The sequence below is a fragment of the Dermacentor variabilis genome, chromosome 2 (genome assembly GCF_050947875.1).
Source record: "Dermacentor variabilis isolate Ectoservices chromosome 2, ASM5094787v1, whole genome shotgun sequence".
Lineage (NCBI taxonomy): Eukaryota > Metazoa > Arthropoda > Arachnida > Ixodida > Ixodidae > Dermacentor > Dermacentor variabilis.
In genome coordinates, this window is record NC_134569.1 from 91,716,650 (window position 1) to 91,742,891 (window position 26,242).

General features: G+C 51.8%; 1 protein-coding gene across 4 annotated transcripts in view; it reads left to right on the forward strand.

The window, feature by feature from the left end:
- Positions 1 to 26,242, forward strand: part of LOC142572297 (growth factor receptor-bound protein 14-like) — a 281,008-nt gene that overhangs the window by 149,387 nt on the left and 105,379 nt on the right. For all 4 annotated transcript variants that reach the window (XM_075681289.1, XM_075681290.1, XM_075681292.1 and 1 more), the window contains one exon: positions 21,689 to 21,869. In XM_075681289.1, the coding sequence (XP_075537404.1) occupies positions 21,689 to 21,869 (181 nt within the window). The remainder of the gene's footprint in view (positions 1 to 21,688; positions 21,870 to 26,242) is intronic.

Genomic DNA, 26,242 nt, shown 5'->3' on the forward strand with positions numbered 1-26,242 from the left:
CCTTCGGAGGAAGTTTTCGAACGCGTGCGGGAACGTGCGTTGGATTTTGCAATCTCCGAGCGGGGCAGCGGCGCTGCCAGTTGGAATTGCGTGAAACACACAGAAAGCGTCTGGCACGAACGCGTTTCCTGTGATTCTTTTTTTTTTTCTTCCCCCGAATGCATTAGCGAGCTGTATCAGTTCTCCTGCATATTCTATACCGCAGAGATTGCGCCCGGCAGTCTCTGTAGCAACGATAAAAAGAAAAGCTTCCCTCTTCGCTGGGAGCGGTGCAATCGTTGCGCAGACTCGTTCTGTGGCGGAACCTGCTGCACGTGCGAAAAGAGCGCGTGCGACTGACAGCAGATCGAGGCGCGGCACTCAGCTCGCGTATGTTGAACTCCTCTCCGCATTTGTTCTCGCTTTTTTTTTTTCAATTTCCTTCGCTGTTACGGCCGTTTGCACTGCGCCTTCCTTGTGCCGCAGCACCCAGTGGACTTCGAGCGTTATTAATGGATGCTCGCGTGTGGTCACGTGTTCGCTCCGTTCGCCGACCGATTCGCACTTCCTCCGCGTAGACTGAAATTCTTCATAATGCAAAGAAGGGGTAAGGCGTGCAGACACGGACACAATTAATTGGACAACACGAACGCCGCGTTCTCCACTCTTGTGTCCGTGTCTGCTCGCCTTACCCCTTCTTTGCATTACGAATCCTTACCAACTAGCTTAGCTTTCTTCTCCTCGCATTGCGCTCCCTCTTATCACATATACGTGCCGCAACGTAGAGTAAGGCCCACGAGGCTGCTCAAGAACGGTTTTGCCGATGGCATAACACTGTTTCGCCAAACTTCTGCTCAAACCTGCTGTAAAGCTTAAAACTCCCTCGGGGTAATAGTGTGCCTTTAAATTTTTTTTTTTATTGCGATAGCTATTATATGGGCACTCCAGGCGCATTTCTACCTTCGGCGTCGCCGTGATGCTCTGTATAAAGTCCAAGGGAGATAACATCGTCGCCACGCGCCGTATGCTGTATGTGTGAGTGCAAGTGTGCAAGGGTGAGCCGACGATAGTGGTTCAACCTCGCGCGCAAGAAGGAGGAAATCTTGCAGGAAGCGCGGCGTTGTACGTCCCCCGCAAGGCGCCGGAGGTAGGAGCGTTCTACTCCGGCGGCTCCGGCGCGCGAGCCTTATCTTGAAAGCGATCTGCGATAGAGACAGAGTGCGCCAAGTGCTGATAGTTTCGTGTGCGCTGTGTTCTCGCCGCTTATTTCGCTTTAGCGAGAGGCAGCACGGAGGTCAATTCGCTCGCTGCTGCTGCTGCGCTTTCTCAATCCAGCGTTTTGGCAGCGAGTGTGCGCGGTCATCGAGTGAGATATGTTCATAGTTGCTCGTGCGCTGTGACACTGTGCTCGTTAATTTAGTTAGTAAGTGAATGTTTATAAGTTTAAACAGCCGATAAAACTACAATCCTTACTTCGTATAGCTGTCTGCTAATTTGCTCTCGGAATCGATTCTTCGCCTTTCGGGCGCAACTGCGACTTATTACTTCGCGATGACAAGTTATACTTAGCGTGTGTACTGCTTCGTGAAAACCTCTGTAGACTCGTTTGAGTCATGTGTGCCTCCGAGATACGGGACGACGCAATACTTTACTTGCAAACTATAGCGAATTTGTGTATTCACTGGTTCGAACAATATTCTGTGAAGCCGCTTTGTTTGTCACATGTATTATCACGCCAAATAGGGCGAAAATTGCACAGGTCTACACACTGAAATCTCGGAGGCAACACGAGTCATTCGCCGAGTGTATACTAGATGGCGTCACAATACCGGGCGGTAGCAAACACAGAGACATCACCAGTATGTGCGCCTCGCTAGCGCGACGTCAGCGACACCGTGTGCCGCAGAGACATGAATTTGCTATCGCACGCTCTCTCAGTCGCACATTTATGTGACTTTTACCTCCTTATTTTTTACGTAGTATTTCGTTGTACCATCGCTTCGTTGTCGTAGATATAGATAAACGTTTCTACAGGCCTTTTTCACGATGGACTCACTTGGCTGTTTGCAGCGTGGCATTCATTTTCAGGACCTTCATGCACGCGCTCGGTTGAAATTATTTCTGTGCAACCAACGAATGTCTGCCACGGCCTCCAACATATCAGCGGTTGGCGTCTTCTTATTGCGACTGCCTTTGTGCCACAATGACGTCAGTTCCTTTGTAGGTTGTGAAATGAAGTTGGGAAGACAAAAAGCGCTACGGCGTCGTTACATGGCATTACAGAACGACGCTCTTTAAGAGAGTGTCTTTTAAAGCAATGAAAATAAAACAAAGACATCGTTGCAAGATTAGTTAGTGTTTGGTTGTGTACAACTTGCCTTGCATGAAGGGCCTTCGTTGATTGCAGCTGCAGCTAGTGCCTCTTATAGCTTCAGGAGTTCGACGAGCCGTTGTCCTCCTTGTGCGCGGCTCTCGAAAATCCGCCCTTTATTTTCTCTAAGCCGTGTTTCTCAAGTTCTCGCATGGTATCTCTATTTTTTTTATTTTTTTTTTTTATTTTCTTCCCGTAGCTGGGAGGCCCCAGTGAGCTACTCGGAGTCCTTTAAAACCCGAGATTGCAGACGCTCGCTTCCCATCGTATAATAATAATAATATTTGGGGTTTTACGTGCCAAAACCACTTTCTGATTATGAGGCACGCCGTAGTGGAGGACTCCGGAAATTTTGACCACCTGGGGTTCTTTAACGTGCACCTAAATCTAAGCACACGGGTGTTTCCGCATTTCGCCCCCATCGAAATGCGGCCGCCGTGGCCGGGATTCGATCCCGCGACCTCGTGCTCAGCAGCCCAACACCATAGCCACTGAGCAACCACGGCGGGTTCCCATCGTATAGCCATCCTTTGTGTAGTTGGATCTTCGGAGCTTGTTACTATACATGCGCTGAACCTTTCTTTCCCTTATCTCGAAACTAAGTTATCTTAGTTCCTTTTGGGCGGCCATACTTCTCTTTCGCCGTTATCTCAGTAGCAGGGCAATGCCGCGCACCGCAAATGTTGCTGTGCCTTTTCTGGTGTGCTGCTGACGCTGTCGTCAGCGTGCTTTATTTTACTCGCCTGTCGTCTGTACCTAATATGTTTATCCATCTTCAGCCGCCTACGATCGAACGAAATTATAACGAAGTACTCGAAGCCGCCGGTTTCATTCGTTATACAGGTCATTTCGTTGTAGAGGTCATTTCGTTGTAGAGGTCCTCGACATCCGGAAAAGTGAAAAATGGCCGATATGCGAGCTCAGATACGGGCTGATTCCATGGCATGTGAGGGTTCTTGAACCGTCGCAGCGCACTTGCATGGTGACTGATATTGGCGAGCGGAGCACCACCGTCGTCGCGCTGCGCGTTGACGCGGTGACCGTGGCTGCTGGACCTTCTCGCTTTCAGCGAGTCTCCAGAGGGGAGGCAGCGTGCGCCTTTAAGTGCGTTCCGTATCTCGGTCATCGCGAATTTTGAATTTCAAATGAGAGGGCGCAAGCGGCCTAAGTGCTATAGGTGTCGCGGTCGCGCGGTCGATCAGCGCGGTTCGTCGCGCTCGAGCGTTCGTCCTTTATGGCGATTGCCACGGAGACGTGTTGCGTCTCCGTGGCTGGCTAGCGACAAACCCTAAAACGATCGCCGCTCGATTGCTTTCTCGGGCTGTCTGCCGCTATTCGTGCAGCTTTCTTGTTTCTTTTTTTATGTCCTCTTTTCTGCGGGACCAAGTTCGTACGATGATTCAGTTGTAAATTACCCACTGGCGCCGAGTGGGGTGTCGTTTTTTTCGGGTCACCACTTTCTCAGACTACGTACTTTCGAGTTGCGCGAATCGCCCGATCGATTGCACGATGTGACAGAACGACTGGCCTGCGTCTCGCAAAGCTTGTGGCGCTCACGCTCACGCGCCGAAGTGCTCTCTTTATTTTCTTGAATTTCAAGTTTTATGTTATCCAGTATATGTTTGTGATATTTAAGAACTGGTGTATCGCGATACATGAGAAGAGTTGGTTAGCTTTCTGTTGCACCACTAACGTACGCATCGCACATTCCGTAACATGAATAGTGATAGCATTTGCATTATAGTGATAGTAATATGATAGCAAATTATAGTAAATAAATAGTATAATTGAACTTGCTTTTTTCACGTTATCAGCTTACGATGTCTGATGCTGTTATAAATTGATTCACTCTAATATTCGCGATACTCTTATCCTTTGAAACCTTGTTTTAACACGTACGCCATATTTCAGTTGTCCATTTGCGCAGTCTTCGTGTTGTCCATGCTGGAATTTTTTTTTTTTTTTACGTTTCAATTTCTTAACACTTACGTGTAGGCTTTGCTTTCAACGGAGCAGCTAAGCTGTGCCTATGCCACTCGAATTTCTCATTGTCACTTCGTGCAGAAACTTGTTGAGTATAGAAATAACAGTAGAGAAGCCCTCTACGCGTTTAGGGCGACAACTACTCACTTCGACGTATAAGCTTTCGCAAAACTGAAACGAGGAAGCTCAGGCTGGAACGAGGCTGTCGGAAGTTTATTAAGAGCAGAGAACAAAAGCGAAATTCCTCGCACATGACTCGCAAGAAAGTCTTCGCATCGTGCAATCAAGACGCGGAGGTTCGCAAGAAGGTGGAAACTTGAAGAGATCAACAGGGGTCAAACGATGTGTGCTCATTGTTGACTCTTCGCATAGCCCACGACACACCGAAAAATACGCCACGTTGTGCGATACCAGCGCTATAGGAGGCGGGACAGGAGACCAAGGCGGCGCCACAAGGCGTCAGGTTAAACGCCACTGCGTCTTTATCCGACTTTTATTGCGCGCGCGGCGTACGGCAGAAACGTTATTATACTTTCAGCCGCTGGCAGAAACGCAAAAGCGAACGCGGGGATGGTGGTCTCAATTTAGGAAGGGAGGCCTAGCTGTCCCGAGGACGCTACCTGGGCAACGGAGGATGCACATCGCGTCGCAGCGGGCTCTGCTAATCCACCCTCAACCACCCGGAATCTTTCACCATCAGCACGAAATCGTACAACCATCGTCACTGGCAAGTCACCAGCTTTTACTTGACACCAGTATTTCCGGGCTCGACTCTTTTCTTAGCCCGAGACGGCCGTTTGAAATCCCTAAGCGGCGGTCACCGCGTTAAGCCTAAACGCGCCACCGCGACAGCGGCACGGCGGACGCGGACGCCGCGTCGGCATCCGACGCACCCTGCAACGCGGCTCCCAGGGTAGGGGCCCGAGCCGCGGAGATGTCCACCAGCAATTCCGACCCGGCAGGCCGACTGGACTGCATGGATGCGGACGACTTGGAGCCCGAGCGCGACATCGACTTCTGCGATTACCGCCCCGGCCGGAGCGGAGCAGCCGACATGCCCAATGATACACATCCTCAGCCACCCGTGCCTCACACTCCATGGTACCGGGTGGTCGACGCTCGCCGACGGAGGGTTGTCGCCGAGGTGTCCTTCAAGACTCCACCCGCCCCATTTGACTCACGCGAACGTCGACACGGACCCGGCTGGCCTCGACTGCCGCGCCTCCCAGCAGGGGACCACAAGGTGGTTCTCCGAATAAGAGGAGGTATATCACTACAACAAGAAGCGGTCTTACCTCTGCGAGACGCGATACAAACCGCACTCCGAGCCCCGCTGCCTCCGACGGCGCGCATACGAGTACGCAAGGAACAGAACATCGCACTAGTCAGCACCCCGGATCCTGACCTGGCGGAACAGCTTTGCCACATTCAGACGCTCCTGCTCGCAAACAAATCGTATCAAGTCTCCGCGTACGTGGCTTCCCCGGACAACTCCTGCAAGGGGATAATCACAGGCGCCCTACCTATACCTACCGAGGAAGCCCTCATGAACGATACGGTCACCTACCCCCATGATATCAACATAATCCAAGCCAGACCCTTCGGAACGAACGGAGCATGCCTCTACACCTTCGAGGGCAGGCGAGTTCCCAGCTACGTGTACTTTCAAGGCGTAGAATTTCGATGCAGACCTTTCCGCCCAGTCACCCAAGTGTGCCACAGCTGCCTCCGAACCGGACATCGGCACGACATCTGCCCATACCCACAAGAACGGCGGTGCGGGAACTGTGGCTTGCTTAACCCAGATGAACACCACGAAGGTTGCCTTCCACGCTGTCTTACTTGCGGATCCGATGACCATCCCACCATCGACCTGAGTTGCCCGGCTCGTCAGAGGAGACTCGGGCCCCGATCGGTGAAAGAACGGCGCCAGCGCCCAAAGGGACCCGATACGACTCCACCGAGGCGGAGTACCGAGATATCAACGACAAACCAACAACCTGACGATATTCCTAAGAATGCCTGCAGCCAAGCACCTCACAGCACAGCCCGACCGAAGGAACCGGAAATATCATACCACGAAAAGAAAACCAAACAAGCACATGTTCAACCCCGAGTACCTCCTGCCATACGGACACCTGCGACACCACTCACGAACCACCCGCCACGCCCTCCTGTGCAGCGCGGCACGAGAAGCGACGCCACGTGGCCGGCACTCCCGCAACGATTGCCCACCCATGCGCCTGGCTCGGCGGCAAGAGGGGGTCTGAAGATTTCATCTGGTTTGGCAACCGGGGGGCGCCTGGATCCAGACTCACAGCTGCAGCAACGGCAGGACCCCCTGGCCGACACTGGTAAGTCACCCGTTGAGCAGGCCTCCCCAATACCTCCCCATCCAGCGCCGCCCCATGCCCCAGTCCTCTCACAACAGATCTGTGCACAATATTTCCAAACTCCAGAATTCACACAAGGCCTCACGCAACTAGTTCTGAAATTTGTCAGCGACAGCCTCGAGGCTGTCAAAACACAAATGGTTAAAGAACAAGAGCAGGCCCTACAAAGAGTGCAGACCGCGTTTAATCAACGCATCGACAAAATAGAATCTGCAATTAATCACCTCTTCGATTTGCATGCCCAATCATCACCCACCCGTAAGCATAAACAGCCCAAACCTGCCGCCGCCGCTCACTCCCCTCAGGCCACGGAGGAGATGACCAGCCCACAGTTGGGGGTTTCGACCCCCGTAACGACTCAACATGGCCAACTCCAATAAGCGACAGAATTCGGGCAGAGTGGGCTTAACTCCTCCACCCGGAAACCAAACTTTATCTGACCTAATCATATGGCAATGGAATTGTAGAAGCATCAAAAAGAAACTCGCCCAATTGGCCGCATACATTCAACTTTTTCCGAAGCCGCCAGATATACTGGCCCTGCAGGAAACGGGGTCCGCGTCTCTATCCTTGCAGGGATATCACGTGGCATCCGTAACATCGCGTACCGCTATTCTTATTAATAAAACCCTCCCCTTCATAGACCGAACCCCTACCGGGGGTCCTTCAGAAGGAGGAACCGAGTACACCGCTCTCGAGATTATCCCGTCCAACCCCATATCGGGAAAAGGACTGTTCATTGTCAACATATACAGTCCCCCTAAAGATAAGGGCACAAGGATACCGGAAATTTTTGCTCAAACACGCTATACACATCGAATCATAGTGGGCGACTTTAACGCCCGCCATACAGCATGGGGTTATATAAATAACACGCCGAAGGGCAACCTTATACATAACACTATGATGCACCACACACTTACTTTAATCACAGATCCCACTATACCAACAAGAGTGGGCACCAGTACGGCAAGAGACACCACGCCAGACCTCACGATGACAAGCACACATGTGATGGTGAAAGCACACGAGGTCCTGCCGGACACATTAGGCAGCGATCACCACGTGATACAAACAATCCTAACGCAAAATTCCAAAATTTTTCGGCCCAAAATTCAGACCCTCGTTGACTGGGATAAACTCCGCTCGTACATCGCCGTGGAGGATACCACACCGCAGACCTTAGAGTCTTGGACTCAAAAGATACAACATGCCCTCGACAGAGCTGGAAGAAAGATTAAGAACACCAAGAATGCCCCCCAAGTAGACCCCCACCTCCTCCATCTGTGGGAGGCTCGTCGAAGCCTCTCCAAACGATGGAAGCGCCAGAGATTAAACCGCAAACTTCGCCTTCGTATCGCTGCAGTCACGGAGGAGGCTGCACAATATGCCACCCAGCTTGCTCAAACAAACTGGGCCAACTTTTGCGGCACACTGAAAGGAACGCTGGGCACAAAACGCACTTGGAACCTCCTGAGGGCTCTTCTCGATCCCACTTCCACCAAAACTCATGCGGACACTACTACTCAAAAGCTGATTTACTTAGAGGAGCAAAAGGGCACTGATATTATGGCACACATCAAAAATCTGTATATTCCACAGCCCATACCTACCCATCCGAACGCAGCCCCTTTAACACCCCCTGATCCAGACGAAAACCTGGATTCAGATGTCACACTGTCGGAGGTGAAACAGGCCCTTGGCTATATTACCAGGGACACTGCACCAGGGCCCGACCGGATAACGTACAAAGTCCTCCGAAATTTAGATGACATATCTTTGCAGGAGCTCACGGATCTCTTTAACGAACACTGGCGAAAGGGCACACTGCCTGGCGATTGGAAACACGCCCAGATCAATCTTATTCCGAAACAGAATAAATCGTTACTGCTTCAGAATTTACGACCTATCTCTCTCACGAGTTGTGTAGGCAAACTTTTTGAGCATGTGATTGTCCGGCGACTACAACCGCACTTAGAAGCTAAGCATTTCTTCCCCAACACTCAGTTTGGCTTCCGCCCCAACCTATCGGCGCAGGATGTCCTCTTGCATATTAAAGAGACCTTATTAAATCCCAAACGACGGACAGCCCGCACCAGAGCCATCCTAGCATTAGACATACAAAAGGCCTTTGACAATGTAGGACACGACCATATCCTCAGGACCCTTGCCACCACAGGTTGCGGCCGTAGGATCTGGCACTATGTCAAAGCTTTTTTGGAAAATCGTACCGCTGAGATTAGATTAGGTCCACTCACATCGGCCGCCTTTGCCCTTCCAAACAGGGGCACACCCCAGGGAGCAGTCCTATCACCACTATTATTTAACGTAGCCATGGCCCCACTCGCCAGAGAGCTCGCAGGTATCACTAAATTGCACCACGCTTTGTATGCTGATGATATGACTCTATGGGTGTCACAAGGCTCTATTGGGGAGGCCCAAGATGTCCTACAAACAGCTATCAACGTTATCGAACGGCATGTTCGCATAATGGGGCTCTTCTGCTCGCCAGAAAAGTCCGAATTGCTCACTATTAAACCCCACAAAGGCGACCCAGGCATACATCTGTTCATACACGGTCAACAAGTGCCTAAGGTACATAGAATCAGGATCCTTGGTCTTCACATCCAATCTAACCTAGATGCGGGTTTTACACTGAACCTCCTCGATAAACAAATAAAACAAATCTCAGGACTGGTTCGCCGGATTGCGTCACGCAATCACGGCCTGTCTGAAAAGGACACCATGCAAATGATTGAAGCTTTAGTGGTCAGCCGCCTTGCCTACCACCTCCCGTATCATCACCTCACTCAGAAACAAATGGATCAGGCTAATCGTCTAATCAGACGGGCGGTTAAGACCGCACTGAGGCTGCTGATGCGCGCTAGCACTACCCGCCTCCTACAGACTGGTCTCTATAATACCGTCCAGGAAATCATAGAGGCACAGAGGAGTAATCAGCTTCTACGCCTCACCCGAACACCCACTGGGCGAAACCTACTCCGAACTCTGGGGTGTGAGCCAAGCGGCACGATCCCGATGGAAGAGCCGTGGTTCCCCATTCCTGTAAGACTCACAGCTAACATGCAACTCAAACCGTTGCCACGAAACATGAATTCGCACCGCTATCCGGGTCGACGTAAGGCGCGGGCTGATTACTACACCCGACGTTACCAAGATCGCGAAGACGTCCTTTATGTCGACGCCGCGGTCGGTCCGCTCAGAGGAACGGCCACGGCCGCTGCCATGACGGCGGACGGACGCATTAACATCTCTGCCTCGATTAAAACAGCGCGCACCGATGTGGCTGAGGGGGTCGCATTAGCCCTAGCAATGGCGCATGCGGCTGGGGATTCTGCCATTACAGAAATCTGCACCGATTCCCAAAGTGCATACCGTTACTTCCTTCAAGGCGTAGCACCTAAGACAGTCACACACATTTTGCAAAACATTCCTTCGCTTCCCCACCAGGTGACTATCACGTGGGTACCTGGGCATGAGCGTGTCCCCGGGAACGAGCGCGTTAATGCGCATGTCCGAGGTCTTTCCCTCCGGACCCTGGACGACCACTCACCCAACCCCATGGAAAAGCCAGGAGAGGGGATCTGCACCTACCACCAGATTACCACGTATTACAGGGATGGCAGACGAGATTTACCTCCCCCTCACCATTCCCTTACCGCTCATCAGAGTTCAATCTGGCGCCAGATCCAGACCAAAGCATTTATTTCTCCCTATCTGGCACATTTATTTCACCCTGGTCTCCATAATCCACAATGTACCACCTGCCGAGCGCCCCGGGCAGATCTTTTCCACTGTCTGTGGAGCTGCCCCACGCCCATGGCGGTAGAGCCTATTCCCAACCCTTCCTTTTCCTCGTGGGAGGCCGCTCTTCGGGCCACTTGCTCGGATGACCAGCTCTGGCTGGTGGACCGCGCTTGCCTAGAGATGTCGGCCAGGGGGCTCCCGGACGTCTAGGAGCCCAACCACATTCAAATAGATTCAATAAAGTTTTATCCATCCATCCATCCTAGCTGTCCCCGTATGGTAAACGTGCGCACGTGTGCTGGCTTCTAAGGAACGCGGTTTTTCCTTACGTTTGCTCGTTCTCTGTAGCCATATAGCTCAGCAAGCCAGGCTCGAAGTCAACCCGATGCCAGCGCCGCGTCCCTGACGCGTCCCTCGCTCCTATACTGGATCCAGGCGGGCGCGAGACCGACGGCCCTCTGATCCGTCGGGTGTTGTAAAGCCCCTCCTTCGTGTTACGGCGCTGTGTCGCGGGGCGAAACTTTGAGCCCCCTGGATGCTGGCAGGCGCACGCTCGCCGCTTCGTGGGAATGCACCCCCCAAAAAAAAAATGCGTCGGCGCGCGTCGACCATTCTCGGGACAAACACCTCCCCTGTGGGAGAGCCGCGCCGTGCGAAATGCGACTCGTCGGAGCCTTGCCCCTTGTGTCTGTCAGAGGAACATCCCCGCGCTTGCCTGCAACGCTAGCGAAATAAAGAACGAAGCTGTCGCCGAGCCGACGAAATCCCCCGGAGCCGTCTTTATCCGCGATGTGTGCCACTTGTTATATATGTATATTCTCCCGGCTCTGTGCCTCTTTCTTTTTCTCTGCTGACAGCGCGCTCTTCAACTTGGCACTCGGCCTTTCATTTCTCGTATCTCGTTTATTGCGTGTTCGTTGTTTGATTCGCCGTCCGTGTTTGTGCGAGTGCGATCGCGCTTTCTGTTTCTTCTAGTATTTGCAGTCTAGTGCATCGGTGCCAGACGCTAGCCTGCCGCACTTCAGACTGACATATCGCTACCTCTTGCCGACTACCCCCCCCCCCCCTTTTTCGTTCCATTCGAGCCGGGTAACCTTTTAGTTGCCGTATTGTAAAAAATGCTGCGCTCTGCGTTTGCTTAAAGGTCTCTGCTTTCGCCACCATGCCCAAGAATCGGAGAAGAGCCTGGTGACGTTGAACAGTCAGCAGGCACGGCTTCTGGCCCGTATCCTCTTCTTCTTCGTCACTCTTGTCGGCACTTGTCGCGTGGTCGGGATGTCTCCGCGCTTGAGAGTACTTGACACTGAGCTTCTTTCTTTCTTTCTTTCCTTCTTTCTTTCTTTCTTTTGGTGCTGTGTTTATTTCTTCTCAATTTTGCTAACAAGGCTTGTTCAGTAGTATGGGATGTGACATTACGGCAAGTACGCCCCGCTCCATCGCTTTCTCTCGCGCTTGCGATGCGACAATTTTTGGATCAACTGTATCGACTTCACTCGCTCTAAATTGGAATACAGATATAAGGAATTTGAGGGCAGGGCAGAATCTCTTTAAGGTTACTGCTCTGCGCTGACATTATTCTTTTGGTTCTCTGTGCATCTGTACTTTTATAGAGCAGTGACAATCCCAGCGTAGAGGTCGCATACATTATATTCAATCAGAAGTGGTGAATGCACTTGAACGCGCGCAGTCTCTCTCTCTCTCTCTCTCTCTCTCTCTCTCTCTCTCTCTCTCTCTCTCTCTCTCTCTCTCTCTCTCTCTCTCTCTCTCTCTCTCTCTCTCTCTCTCTCTCACACACACACACACACACACACGCACACGCGCGCACGCACGCACGCACGCACACACACACACACACACATATATAATGAAATGAAACGTGGATATCGATGAAGAATAATCTTCTTACGGGATACATTTAATCCATTATTCGTTCACCTATATTACCAACCCTATGAGCGACAAGAACACAGCACACACGAAGCTATCAGCACTCGACGCACTCTGTCCCCATAGCAGATCACTTTCAAGATAGAGCCCTTGCGGCCGCTCCATATACGCAACCTCCGCCGGGGTACGGTTGATCACGATTGATAATGGTTGGACGCGGATGAATAATGCGCTGAAAGAGCGATAACGACTCATTGATGATCGGAACGTCATCAGCGCACCTGCAGGGCGCCACCACCTACAGTAGTTTGCTTGCGTCACCAGTTAACCTCGCGCCGCCGCCCGTAGCAGTTCGTGTCGCCGCAGCTCTGTCGGTCGCGTTATGCTGGTCGGATCAAATTCCATTACATCGATGATAATGACGCCGGGTTACGTGGAGATGAGCAAGTGGAACAATGCTTACGCATACTTAGACAACTCCCGGAGGAGCTTCTGCGCGAATTCTCTCTCTCTCTCTCTCTCTCTCTCTCTCTCTGCCGCTCGCTTTTTTTATTCATTTTCTTCCTCGTCACGTGTTCTCGACACTCTGTAGGATTTGTCAACACCGCTGGTTACGCACCGCGCGACTTCGTGCATAACTATCGTGCACGTGACGGCGCTCGACGCACACAGTGGTAATAAGGGCTCGCATCACGCGCTTGTTAGATGCGCCCCCGCGCGTGCAGACCGTACGTGCGACGCGATGTACAGTCAGTCGGTGGTGAACGGCGCCGCGCTCGTCGCGTACACCCGCGTGGCGTCACCCTAAACGAGCGGCGTGTCTCGTCCGCGCACCGGACCGCGTCCATTCAGGGGGCGTCCCCCAGACTGCGGCGGAGATTCACTCCACTGCGCTCCCTTTCATCGCTCTCCGCGCTTGCGTCACACCGCCGCCATGTCGTACACACGCAAGGCTGTGCGTGTAGTATATAGCGGTCGTATAAAGCTTGGCCTGGATGGAGGACTGCAGATTCACGACCCATTCTTTCCACTCGGCTCTTCATCTTTATTTCTTTTTTACACTGCTTTTTGTTCCTCCCTCGGCGACCTGTTGCCTGTTGCTAGGTGGCTTTTCCTGTCCCGCTGATGATGTCACTCTGCTTGCTTGCTTGCTTGCTCGAGCTGCAGAGAGCTGCTCGCTGCAGGCAGTTGCGGACTTCTTCTTGCCGAGTAGATTCGGCAGCTTACGTAAAAGCTCTCGCGGCAACCAGGGCTCGCACTGCAGAGAAGGACGACGGTAGGCGTCGGTAGCGGCGGCGTGTAGAGGCGAGTATACGAGGACTGTATTAGGCTGTTTCCCAAGCTGGCCCGTGTTTCACGACGACGACGTTTCGTCGCGCGTGTAACATCAGAACGCTTGACTGACGAAAGGGTTGGTTCGTAGAAAGGAACTACCCATAGAAAGAACTCTTCCTCTCTTTCTTCCGAGCAACATTGGTTGGTTTCGGTGAACCAGTATAAAGTGGGCGGCAGCGCTGGTTTAAAATTGCTTCGTGTCTTTTATTATTCCTCGCCTCGTCTTCATCGTCTAAGAAGGAGGAGGGGCTGCACCGCAGAGCACGAGCTGTGATTGGGTATACACTGCCATATGGCAGAGCGCTGCAGACGCCCTTTTAGTTATCCTTTTCATTGCCCCTAGAGGCTTCAGACATGATCGGCTATGTTCGTTACGTAATCTTTAAGCGGATGGCGATATATTGGATGGACATATGCGAGAAGGGAAAAAAAGCAAAAAAGAGGGAAACGTAGCGGGATGGACCAGGGAACCGGGGGGGGGGGGGGGTGATAGAAAAAAGCCTGCAAAAAAATGCACTTCTAGTGAGCGCAAAGCCGTGTGAACGGTTTCCGGTCTCATGTTCTTTTTTAAATCATTGCTGTTACTTTTAGTTCCATATGTTCTTGCTGTTTCACGTGCTCGTTCGCTAATTGCTTCGAGCGCCCCGTCGGCAAATTAAGAACGGTGGCGCGCCCCGGCCGCGCCTCCTTAATAGCTTTGGCACGCATACGCACGCACGCACCTTTCGCAACCCGAAACCTTGCTCTGGATTGTCTCATTAGAATCGAGACGATCCGACCAGCGCGGCGAACTATGCATGGATGCTCGCATGCGGCGACGGCAAAGTGTGCAGTTCGCGTTATTCAGTTATAGTCGCGCCCTTTGCACTTCCAATATTCTGTAGTTCGCTCGCGCGTCACTAATTATGGCCCTCTGTTCTTCGTCTGGCTGCTAACGAATTCAGCTATAAACTATACATAGGGCAGCGAGCGCGGCTTTAATGATGCGCGTAATGTTAACCTGTCCGTGCATCTCGCGAACCGCTTGATCGCATTACATATCCCGGGACCTCCGACGTGTACGACTATGTAGTATACCACTCGCCTTGGGACCCACCCCACCGCCTACCGCCACGCGGAAAACGCTCGTCTGAGCCCAATAACGCTATAATGCCGATGTACGCATTTAACATTGCTCCGTAAGTTTTAAGAAACGCGAACGAACTTGATGTCGGTCGCAGATGCTTGATCCGTCGACAACGTGCGTCCAGATTTTCTTTTCTTTTTTTTTCTTTTTTTTTTACGCGCGGGGTATACATATTCGCGGCAGGATACGCCGCCTCATTGTTCTTCGTCCTTCGCAGTGTATGTAGCTGGCGAAACAGTATCAGTCAAGTAAATGTCAACGCAGCCTCGCGGCTGCGGCGGCTTTTTATCGCCTCCAAGTGCACCTTTTAAGCTGTGTGCGAGCAGTGATACGCGTTCGTTACTACTTAACTGTATGCGAAATATTCGGGCGCTATAGTGTCCACGGGAGCTGCAAGCAGGGCGCGGTTCGGCCAGCATACGAATCATGGGTAGCACATGTATTTGCCTAAACTTTTCGCCCTTCTGGCGTTATAAACGGCTTCGTGATGTTGCAGACTGATCATTTTGAACAAAACACTGCGTTATGGATAATTCAATAACCGTTATTGAAGCTTGGCCGACGGAAGGATTCGAACACGGGATCCTCTAGCACAGAGAATCCCGGTATCGAAACCATTACGCCACAGACCCGTGGACAAGGTGAACAGCTGCAATCAGTAGCGATTATGCGTGCTTGCAGAATCTTATTGTCTTCTGCATTAAAAAAAGAGTATAGATTGCTTTGGAATTTAAGCCAACGAAAGCGGATAAAATGCAATAAACGAAGCCACAAGAACGTCTGAATCTGCAAGCACGAAGATCGGACAAATCCATGCATACCAACCATCATTCTCGTGGCGGTTGAACAATCGCAGCGCCAGCAGAGTTCCCTCTAATGTGATTATCGTATAGGAAACTCTACGCTTGTGTGCACGACGGAGAGTGCGGCAAATTAAACATGCTGCTTCAAGTGCCGCCAGAATCTGCAGAGCGTGTTGATGAGTGGGGCCGACCCAGCTGATAGCTGTGTATATCTCGTTCCTCACGCGCTGCTGGCAACGTGCGTGTTTTTTTCACTCCCCCACTCGCCGTCTCATCTTGCTACGAATGCGTGTTATAGTGCGCGTAATTATGCACACAGATTATATCCGTTGTTAGCTGAGCAATGTTTGTGTGTTATTGCAATGCGCGGTCGTGATATCCAAACACGGGCGATCTCGCGCGACCAATTAATTACGTACGCGTCCGCGCATCCGCGCGCCCTTATTTATATTGGAACCCGACCCGCTTTGCGTTTGATGGCGCACACACACAACCGTCTGTATTAAGCAGCCTTGGACTCGGTATTCGTGTGTCCCTCTGCGTAAGCTCTCTGCGACGGGTTGCCTTTCCTCGCGGTTGTCGACAGACTTTCGAGCCTGTGTATACAGTCGAACCCCGCTACAACGAACGTCGCTTCAACGAAATTTTCGCTTCAACGAAATATTTCCAATTCCCCGTCAGCTCGCTATACAAAGTAATGGAACAAATTTCTCATCACAACGAACCATTTTTGGGGCGCGTTTCCGCTTCAACGAAATTTTTGCTATGCGAAGCTCGATTTAAAAATATATCTTACAATAAAACAAGCATATCGCCGCCCATCTATGTACTTCCATAGGCCCACGCTGCTTTGTTTCGCTAAACATTCGCTGGACCAAACTAATCCACTCACTGAAACGCACATGATCACCGCCATAGCTTGGTGTTGATGACTATCGGGCTGGCTGCCTTGCGACAAGGCGCGGGGGCAAGCTCCCGTTTTCTTCCAATCCAATTCAGAGCCGCAACCAATCCGTTGCCAAAGGACGCAGCAGCCTGGCAACAGCAGCGCATTTGCCCTAGTTTTTTTCACTCGTGCTTGTGCTGCTAGTGCGCTGTAATGAATGCGAGCATGGCGACTTCATCTAGAAAGCGGAAGTTCCTCTCGCTTGAAGAGAAGGCACGGATTATCAGCGCGGCATCCAGTGGCAGGAAAAAGGGAGATGTTGCAGCGGACTTCGGCATCTCACAGAGCACGCTGTCAACGATCTTGAAGTCGAAAGACGCGATAGCGCAAGCTCTTTCTTCGGGGACATCCGCGAAGCGGAAAAAGCTGACGCAAGCGGCTCATGAGGACCTTGAGAAGGCTCTGTACACGTGGTTCCTCGACGTGCGCGCAAAGAAGATGCCGGTCAGCGGAAACATGTTGCAGCAAAAGGCACTTGGCTATGCCTGTATGCTGGGCATCAATGATTTCAAAGCCAGCTCAGGGTGGCTGACCCGTTTTAAGGCCAGGCATGAAATCGTCGCTAAAGTGCTGTGTGGGGAGTCGGCCTCATCAGACGCCGACGCTGCATCTGCTTGGGCATCAGCTACTGTGCCGGAATTAATGGAGAAATATGCCACATCAGACATATACAATGCCGATGAAACGGGACTTCGAGCTCCTCCCCTCCAAGACGCTTCACATGAAGGGCCAGCCATGCAGCGGAGGGAAGCATAGCAAAAAGCGTGTGACTGTGCTCCTGTGCTGCAACATGGACGGGTCTGACAAGCGCTGCCCACTGGTGATAGGCAAAAGTGCGAAGCCGCGGTGCTTCAAAGGTGGCAAGAGCCTGCCCGTCAAATATGTTGCCAATAAGAAGTCTTGGATGACACGGGCCGTTTTCAAAGAGTGGCTAACCGCTTTCGACCGTGACATGACGGCAAAGAAACGTAAGGTTTGTTTGCTCATCGACAATTGCTCAGCGCATAACGTTGAAGACGTTCAGCTTCAAAGCGTGGAAGTAAGATTCTTCCCGCCGAATTGCACGGCTTTAATCCAGCCGCTGGATCAAGGTATCATTAATAGCGTTAAAAGCGCTTATCGACAGCGACTGATTCAGCGGCTGGTGTTAAACATCGACACCGGTCGGGCAATCGAAGTGGATTTGTACATGGCTGTACAGATGGTCTCAGCAGCGTGGACGGCAACCAGTCGCAGTATCATCTACAACTGTTTTGTGCACGCCGGCTTTCACTCCGATGCTCAACTGGCAGCGAACTCCACGTCGGACGAGGAAGGCTGCAGTACAATTGCTCCACCCTCCACAGAGGCCAATGCGGCATGGGCAGCCCTTCAGGACTCCGGAGATGTGCCGGCCGATGTTCACATCGGCGACTACATCGCTGTTGACAGTGAAGTGCTAGCTCACGAGGAGCTGAGTGACGAAGCTATAATTGAGGGCGTTCGCCACAACGACGCATCATCGGATGATGACAGCGACGCGGAGGACTTAGCGCCACCACCTGCAATAAAAGTGATGGATGCTTTTGATGTGATCCGCAGATTTTTCGGTGCTCACGATGACGACGTCGCGATGCAACTGTTCACCGAGTGCGAAAGCCGCGCCACTGCACTCGTGGCAAAAAAAAAGAAGCAGAAGAAGCTGACCGACTTCTTTGGAAATAAATGATGTTTTGGGACTATGTGGTCCAACCTGACAGTGTTTTTGGCCTGTTTTCGCCTCAACGAAATTTCGCTTTAACGAAATTTTTCGCGCGCCCCGTCAGTTTCGTTGTAGCGAGGTTCAACTGTAGTCGTATTGCCAAGCGTATGACGTTTCTTCGCCTTTCGTTTCGTTGTACAAGTCAGCTTATTCTACAAGGAGATGTTATACGGATAGCGCATACTAGAGCTTCCGCATAAAGTGGATCTGTGCGCTCTGTACCGTGTAAACTCAATAAAGTTCAATTCAATGCATATTCCAGACAAATAAATAAATAATACTAATTATTATTCATTTCGATCAATAAATCAGTCACTCAAGCAATTATTTACTTACCCTGCCCAGGAACAACCCTAAGGTCTGAGCTCTGGCGCGCGCATCAATTAAACAAATAATAATAGTAATTGGTTGAAGGCAGACACTAAGGAGGGATATTAAACTAATTGTGTACAATAGCAAATCGGCAACTGTTACGCTACAATCCAAAAAAAGCCGCAGAAAACTAATGTTGGACCAGGTCGCCCTGACGCCATGCGCTTTGACAGCCACTGCTCTAATCTGGTTAATTGGTTATCGGCCAGAAAGAATTGTATTACGCACTATAAAGGAGCCAAGAACTCAACCTGGCAAGTTTCCATAACCTTTCTAGCGCCGAAATGGGCCGGATGCGAGGGAATACTTTGAAGATCGTGGCGTCGCAATGACGCTACAGCGCAGATCTTTCGACATAAGAAAGCAAAACAAAACAAAAAGGAAAGAAAGAAAGGAAAAGGTTAACCCCGGCCTTACTTTTCTCCACTAGCGGTAAACGCGCACCTGCTAGCTGAATTCAAATATAGTTTAGCAGCCATACTTTGCTTGTCTAAACTTGATTAGTGTTGTGCTTTAGCGTTTAAATATTATGCAAAGTGCGCAAAAATACGAAGCGCGCGCCGGCAATATACAAAGGGCACCGAGAGCTTTTAAATGGCGCGTAAGAAACAGTTCGGTGACTCGTGCTGTTTTCGTCATCTTTTGTTCAGGGTCAGAAGCGGTTGCTTTTCTTGCCTAATGACATTTTGAGATGTAACCTCTGCCCTCTCGGTCGCCAGATTCGCCCTCTTTAAATGCTAATAAAGAAAGAAGAGGCAGTCCTTCCGTTTAACTTAAACGCTCAATCAGACATACAGAGAGGAATCGCCGATGGAACGTGACCGGGGTTTCTTCGCACGATCCTACGACGCGACGTCGTTGTATGCCTTCGCGCCTCTTCGTTTTCCGTTCAAGTCGGAGCGCCTATCGGGAGGGCGAGGCGTCGTCTCTTTCACTCGCTCTTTTCGCTTCCATCCGTGTGTGAACGAACGCGATTGACGCCAGGAACGATGACGTCATCTGTCATCGTCGATCGGTCGCCGTGTACATTCCCCCCCCCCCCCCTCCCTCCTTCCGTCGGCCCCGTAAACGCATCACACGCGCAACCCTTTGGTAACGCGCACACGCTACGTCGTTGCGCGCCGTCGCTGCCCTATTCACGTCAAAACGCGTTAAAATGACGAAGTGGGTCTCGCGAACGAATGCGCGAAACGCGTCAGCGCTGACGCGGAAACAACGGCACGCGGAAACCGCTCGCCCGCGTTGTGCAGGAGAACGGAGCGCGTCGCTCGCCGCGTTATTCGCGGTCGCTGCAGGCGAACGAAGACGTCGGGTCGACGTCGACCTTGAAGCGGCGGGGACAGACGGATTGAGTGCCCCATTCGTCGCTGCCGTGAGGACCGGCGTTTTCTAAACGCGCGGTTACGGTGCGGGAGGAGGATGTCGGCGCTGAAATAAATGCCGGCCGCCAAGCGAGCGCTCGAGGACAGCGCATAAAAAAAAAAAAAAAAGAGAGAGAGAGAAGAAGAAAAGACGGAGCGAGCGAGCCAGCGCATTTCTATAGCCGTGCTACTGCAGTGACTGCGTGTCCATTCGGACGCCGCCCGTTCTGCTTCTGCGGTGTTCCCTTGCCGGACGTCGGTCGGTGTTGGCGCATTTGCGAAAGGAGAATCGGAGCGTTAGCTTTCGGCCGCTGGGAAGGTGTTGTTTCGCCCGATATCTCTCTCAAGCTTACTCGGGCGTTCGCTGGGCGTCGTGTTTCTTTCGCATCACCCCCCTCCCCCTTTTTTTTCTTTTTTTCATCCATTTCATGCTCTATTGTAAGCCGAGCAGCCATCTCCACCGGAGCCAGTTGCTAGGCGCCGGAGACGGTGCACTCGCTGTCGTCATGGCGTCGGGCTAGCGTGCCGGGTGTAACTCGCTTTGAGACGTTTCGCAGCAGCTGTACCGCACGTGGGGCGCGTCGGCGACAAGCGCAGTTATGCCCTAAAACGAACTGATTGGTGCAGGAGTTTAAACGGTGGTTTATAACGTTATAACAATCGGAATGGACGGACGGTGAAGTGGAGGTAATGCGGGGTTGGCTTCGTGCGCGCTGCGCTCTCGCGCGCCTAGCTCGCGTTGAAGCGAGAGACAGCACGAAGTTCGCTTGTCCCTGCTGCATGCCGTCCTTCATCACGCTAGCGTTCTGATAGCGAGTGTCCGCGGTCATTGAGCGAGAGGTGTCCGTGTTTTCCCGTACGCGCGCGACAACTTGCTTGGTAATTTAGTTAGTAAGCGAATGTTTACAGCACTCTACGCATTAATGCATTAACCTTACTTCTTAAACTACCCTACGCAGGTGCTCTTCTCTGGTTGACCTCCCTGCATTTCCTGTCCTTGCTTTCTCTTCTCTCTTGCTTCTTAAAGCTGTCTAACGATTTGCTGTTGCAATCAGTGCTTCGCCTCTCGGGCGAAACTGCGAACTTTTTTTTTTCGTTTCCTTTTTTTCGTTAATTCAGTTCGCAGCTAAATTCGTTTTTACGCGCGTGACTGTTCTCGCTAGAATGGGTCCGTATTAGAAGAAAAGAAATAAACAGTTCGCGCACGTTTGCAGCGGTTCGGTAAAGAAATTGTTTAAAAATATGTACTATGCCGACCAATTGTGGTCGCGGGCTTAAATTACCAAAGGATGCTTGCAAGTTTGACGTCCTGTTTCGAATTTATAAGACGACCTTTTTTTATGATTATTTTACGTTTTGGCATTGATCGCGGTTGGCAACGAAGATTTAAAAAAAAAATAAGAGAAACCTCTCCGCGAGGGCTCCGGCACAGTTCGTATCGGCCGACGTGTGCCGCGGCTATCACGTATCGCCCTTATATATTACACGCCGAGACACTCGCCGTAGTGTCGTTTGGGCGTTTGACACCGCCGGTACAGACGCGTAACGTGAGCCCTCCGTGTGCGCGCGTGTATAGTTTCTCCTCCCTGCTGACGGCCCCCCTCTCGCCCCACACTCGTGCAGGTGCGGCAAGACGAGCTCGTCGTCGGCGGCCTCCGACGAGGCGTCCTCGGTGCGCCAGCTGCTGCTGAGCGGCGGCTCGTCGTCGTCCAGCCTCGGCTCGTCGTCGGCCCCGGACAGCGGCTATGGGCTGCCCTTCTGCATGGACGATGACCAGGCGACCGAGACGGCCGCACCGCCCGAGGTCAGTGTCGCTCGCTGCGATTTCGATCCGAGTGATCGATCCCGCCAGTTGGTCGATCCATCAGAATAGCGAATCAATCGGTCAGTCAGTCGGCAAATGGAGCAATCGCTGGTCCTACTCTCCAGTCAATCTGGAACCACCGTTATAATGAATGAGCCGGTCGGTCGGTCAATCAATCAATCAATCAATCAATCAATCACTTGCCCGCGATTCGGGCAAGTTTTTGAAGCGCAAGGACAGGGCGGTGTAGTCTTATCTATAAAACAAAAGCGCGCCCTGTTCTGTGTTCTTAAAAAAAAAAAACACGTGAAAATTAATCAATCAAACATTTTGGACGGCGTCATAAGTATCATTAAAAGTTGCATTGGTAAGAAGGCAACGAGAATGGAAGTTGGTGGGAACTGGATTGCAAGATATGCTAAATGTTGATGTTGAAAACATATGTCCAAGGAGCGGCCTGCGTGCGTGGCGTAAGCAAACGGTCGACGCATATCTGCTATAGAATGGAGGAGCATACTCACTGAATGGATCGAGTAAACGATCAGTTGATCGATTACTCGTTCATTGCTCGGTTACTCGAAAACATTGCTGAAACAACGCTTTCATAATGCAGTTGACGCCGAGCTATATATATATATATATTTGTGTGTGTGGCGTTGCTTCGTCGATATTCTCGTTTTCTGCTTCAACGAAGTGTTACTCGCGCGAGCCGCCTTCGTGCTTGCCGTGACGGAAAGCGGGGCTGAAAATCTCGCCCTGCAGAAGAGATGCCGCGATCTAGAATGAAGCAGTCCTCCTCCGTATAGCGATCGACGCCGACGAACGGGTCCGCGTACAGCGCAACACTGCCCGTATAATCGCGCTCGTTGCCCAACGTTCGAGCCTCTCCGTGTATACGGAGCCGCCGTGCACAGCGACATCCGACGCGCTGTTCGCGACGCCGCGTGGTGAATCATTGCCGCGAGTCTTGCTTCGATTTTGCGGCGCGCATATCGCAACGCGATTCTCCGAAATAACGACTTTAAGACGACGACGAAGGGCTGACTCGTTCCGGCGCTCTTCGCGAGGACTCGCGCCCGTTGCATATGTAGAGGGATATATATATATATATATATATATATATATATATATATATATATATATATGCTTGCTCGTCTCCGCGGCTGTGTGCGGCGTGATGTGCCAGAAGTTAAAGAATAAAAAAATATATGTATAAAGAAAGGTGCGCAGGCGTCCGCGTCGACTCGACAGCCCTTTGCGAGCGGCGAGAACCGTCATCGAGGACGTCGTCCCTGGTTGACGTTAATTGGTTGCGAATTAAGAGTGTCGCAACACCCAGCGGCATGCGGTTCCTTTTTTGCGAAACTTGGCTCCCTCGAGCCAACCCGTCTTAACGGCGCAGCTGTCGTCGAGAAGGGGCCTCTCCTCCCAAAGTGGTGTCGCCGACCGTGTCTCTTTCGGATACTCCTCCGGCCCCGCTCTTCGTCCTCTTGTATTTCTTGCGCGTTCGCTTGTCCGTGGGTGCATGCCCACCGTTGTCATTGGAGAGTTTATATTCGTTTATCTTACAGTGTATAGAGTGCGCAAAGCTATTTGCTTTCGCAGTACTGTAAATCACTTTATAAAACAGAGCGTGTGAGCATCGCGAGCATGACATAGGTGTACGTGCACGGTCTCGCGATAAATAGCCGACGTTTCCAGCGACGACTTGGCGCGCTTTCCTGTTGCCGGATTTTTTTTTCTTTCTTTTCATTGGGAACAGCCGTGCAAACTGTTGCGAGCATTGTACATATACTACGCGCGTAACAACGCTGCACAGTAGATGTTCGATATATATATATATATATATATATATATATATATATATATATATATATATATATATATATATATATATACACGCGTGTTCGGCCACCGACTGCTGCTAACTGCGAACGCATCGCGCGCAGGGTTCGATTAATTGGCGACCACGCGCGCGCTAGGTTTCGCGCGGCCGAAGATTTCTAATCGCGGCGCCGATAAAGGAGAGGCAGGAAGGCTGAATTCAAGACGATAACCTCCCCCCCCCCCCCCCTCGTGCTTCTCTCGCGTGTGCTTCTATCGTCGTCGCGCGTGCACTTTTCGTATACGGAGCAGCTCACCCTCGAGCGCTTCGCGCCGCATGCGGCAGCTGGCTTTTCGCAACGCGTCGCGGTTCTCAGTCCGCGAGCTTGCATTTCAGTCGGCGGCGTGCCGCGGGGATTACCTGCTCCCGAGCTGGCTGTCCAGACGCGTGAGCGCTCGGGGAAAAAAAAATATTACGCCGCAACACCTGCGCGCGGGGGGCAGAGTCGCAGTTCTCGCTTTGCTCGGGCTTGTATCGGCCGTCCTGTGCGCCGCTACGTAGCAACCCGAGCTGCGACGAGCTGCGCGTGCGCGCTCTGTGACGAAATAGCGCTTGCGAGAAAAAAAAAAGTGATAGCGCAATTACACTTGAGAGGTATTCCTAGACGACGGAGGCTTTGCCATCTCTCCTGTATTACGAAGCCGACGCACTTTTGCTTGTACGTCAGATGGGATCGATGCGCAGCTTCGCTGCGGCTGCAGGTTACGTTTCTACCTGGCGTTCGTTTGGTAACCGCGTCGTTTTGTGTGTAGGCTGTTGAAATCGTATGCTCGTAAGAAAATAGCTCGTGCTGGTTCGCTCGCGGGTCGGGTTATTCTGGTTGTTGATTTGGCCGTGGTGTGTGCCGAATGTTTAAATCGAAGCTTTCGGCTGTTCGTATCGTTTGTCGCCTGGAAAAAGAGATGGGGTGCGGGGGGGACATAAGGACGCGATAAGGCGAACGTAAAGAGAAACTATGGCTCCCAAACTACGATGGGCCAGAGGTTTCGGGTGGACCCCTATATATTTTGCGAAGCGCAACTGTAGCAATAATATATCGTGTCTCTAGAAGAGGTTCCTTGTCAAACGGGGATCGATTGGTCGAACGTAATTCGATCATCTAATCGGTGGAGTCACATTTCAAAAACGTCACTTTACTTTGTAATTGTATTCAGCATATCGCCACTTGTCTTGAGTACTTAAGTGAAACGTTCGATTGAACGCGACTAAATGTTTAAGATAATCCACGGAGCTCGAAACTTTGTACACACGTATTTTGCGTTTCATTTCTTATCTCGTATGCGCTATTACTCTTAGCTGCAACTGTTGCCCTCCCGTCTATGGTTTACAAACAACGATTACACTTTGTTTCGCAATGACGTGTGCTAGTGGAGGCCACGCTACTGGCGTCAGCCAATCGGGGAGTAAAGCGCTCGCGTGCGAAAACGCACGCGCATCCTTTCTGCCCGTCACACCGCGGCGTCGTTTGCTCAGTCTCAAACATTCGTCTATAGCGCCACGGCGCGACTGGAACCTTCAATCCACCGACAGACGATTGTGAAACAGAGCACGAGTATAACCTTAAACCCAAACCTACGATCCGTACCTGTGCGTGGGAGCACCGTGGAAATTGCCAGCCCATGACGCACGCATCCTCCTCATCCTCTGCATACCGGCAACCCCTGCGCCCTTGTCGGTCTCTCTCCCTTTTCATATTTTTTTTTTTATTACCAAAAGACATCTTGCTCTTGGATTAGCGTTTGCTGGCTATTGTCGTCAGGCTTTCCATGCTTCGTGCGTGCGCAACAAGCTTTCGCCATGCCTTTTTTTTTTTTTTTTTTTCATCTCGCGCGCATGCGCGCGAACAGCCGTATTGCGCTGCGAGCCTGCTGCGTGCGCGGCCAGTGCTGCACTCGAGCAGACGCGCTTCCCTTGGGGGCCTTGGGGCGATGCGTCTTCGAGGGGGGCGTCGATGGACTCTCTCTCGTAGGGTACCACCCTACTGTCTCGGCTTGCGCAGTCTCCATGGCCGTCCGCGGCGAGGCAACCGACCGCGGGTGCGGTTTTTCTTTTTCTCTGGTTTCTCGCAACAGCGGTTTTCACATTCGCGCAGTGGCCGCCCGCAGCACCGGGCGCTTTTAGTGAACGCTGCGTGCCGTACGTAACGTATAGAGTGTGTCTCGCTTTCGAGCTGCTGCTGCTGTTCTCGTTGCGAAATCCGAAGCCACTCGCTCATGTCGCCGTTATGGAAACTTGGGGCTGTAGGAGGAGCGCCCTCCTCTTGCTGGATAATGGCGCGGTACACAGCTTAGTAACGACTTTGCCGGCGCGAGTTTTGCAACCCCCTCCGCGGCAGTGAGCCAGCCGGCACGGCCGGACTGTTGGGGAAGACGCGCGCTCGCGTCACTCCGCCAGTCCGGCTGTAGGCTGACGAACCTCCCGAAAAGCGCGTTTTCTAAATAAAATAGCCCCCCCTCTCTCTCTCTCTCTCTTTCTCTATTGTCATTCT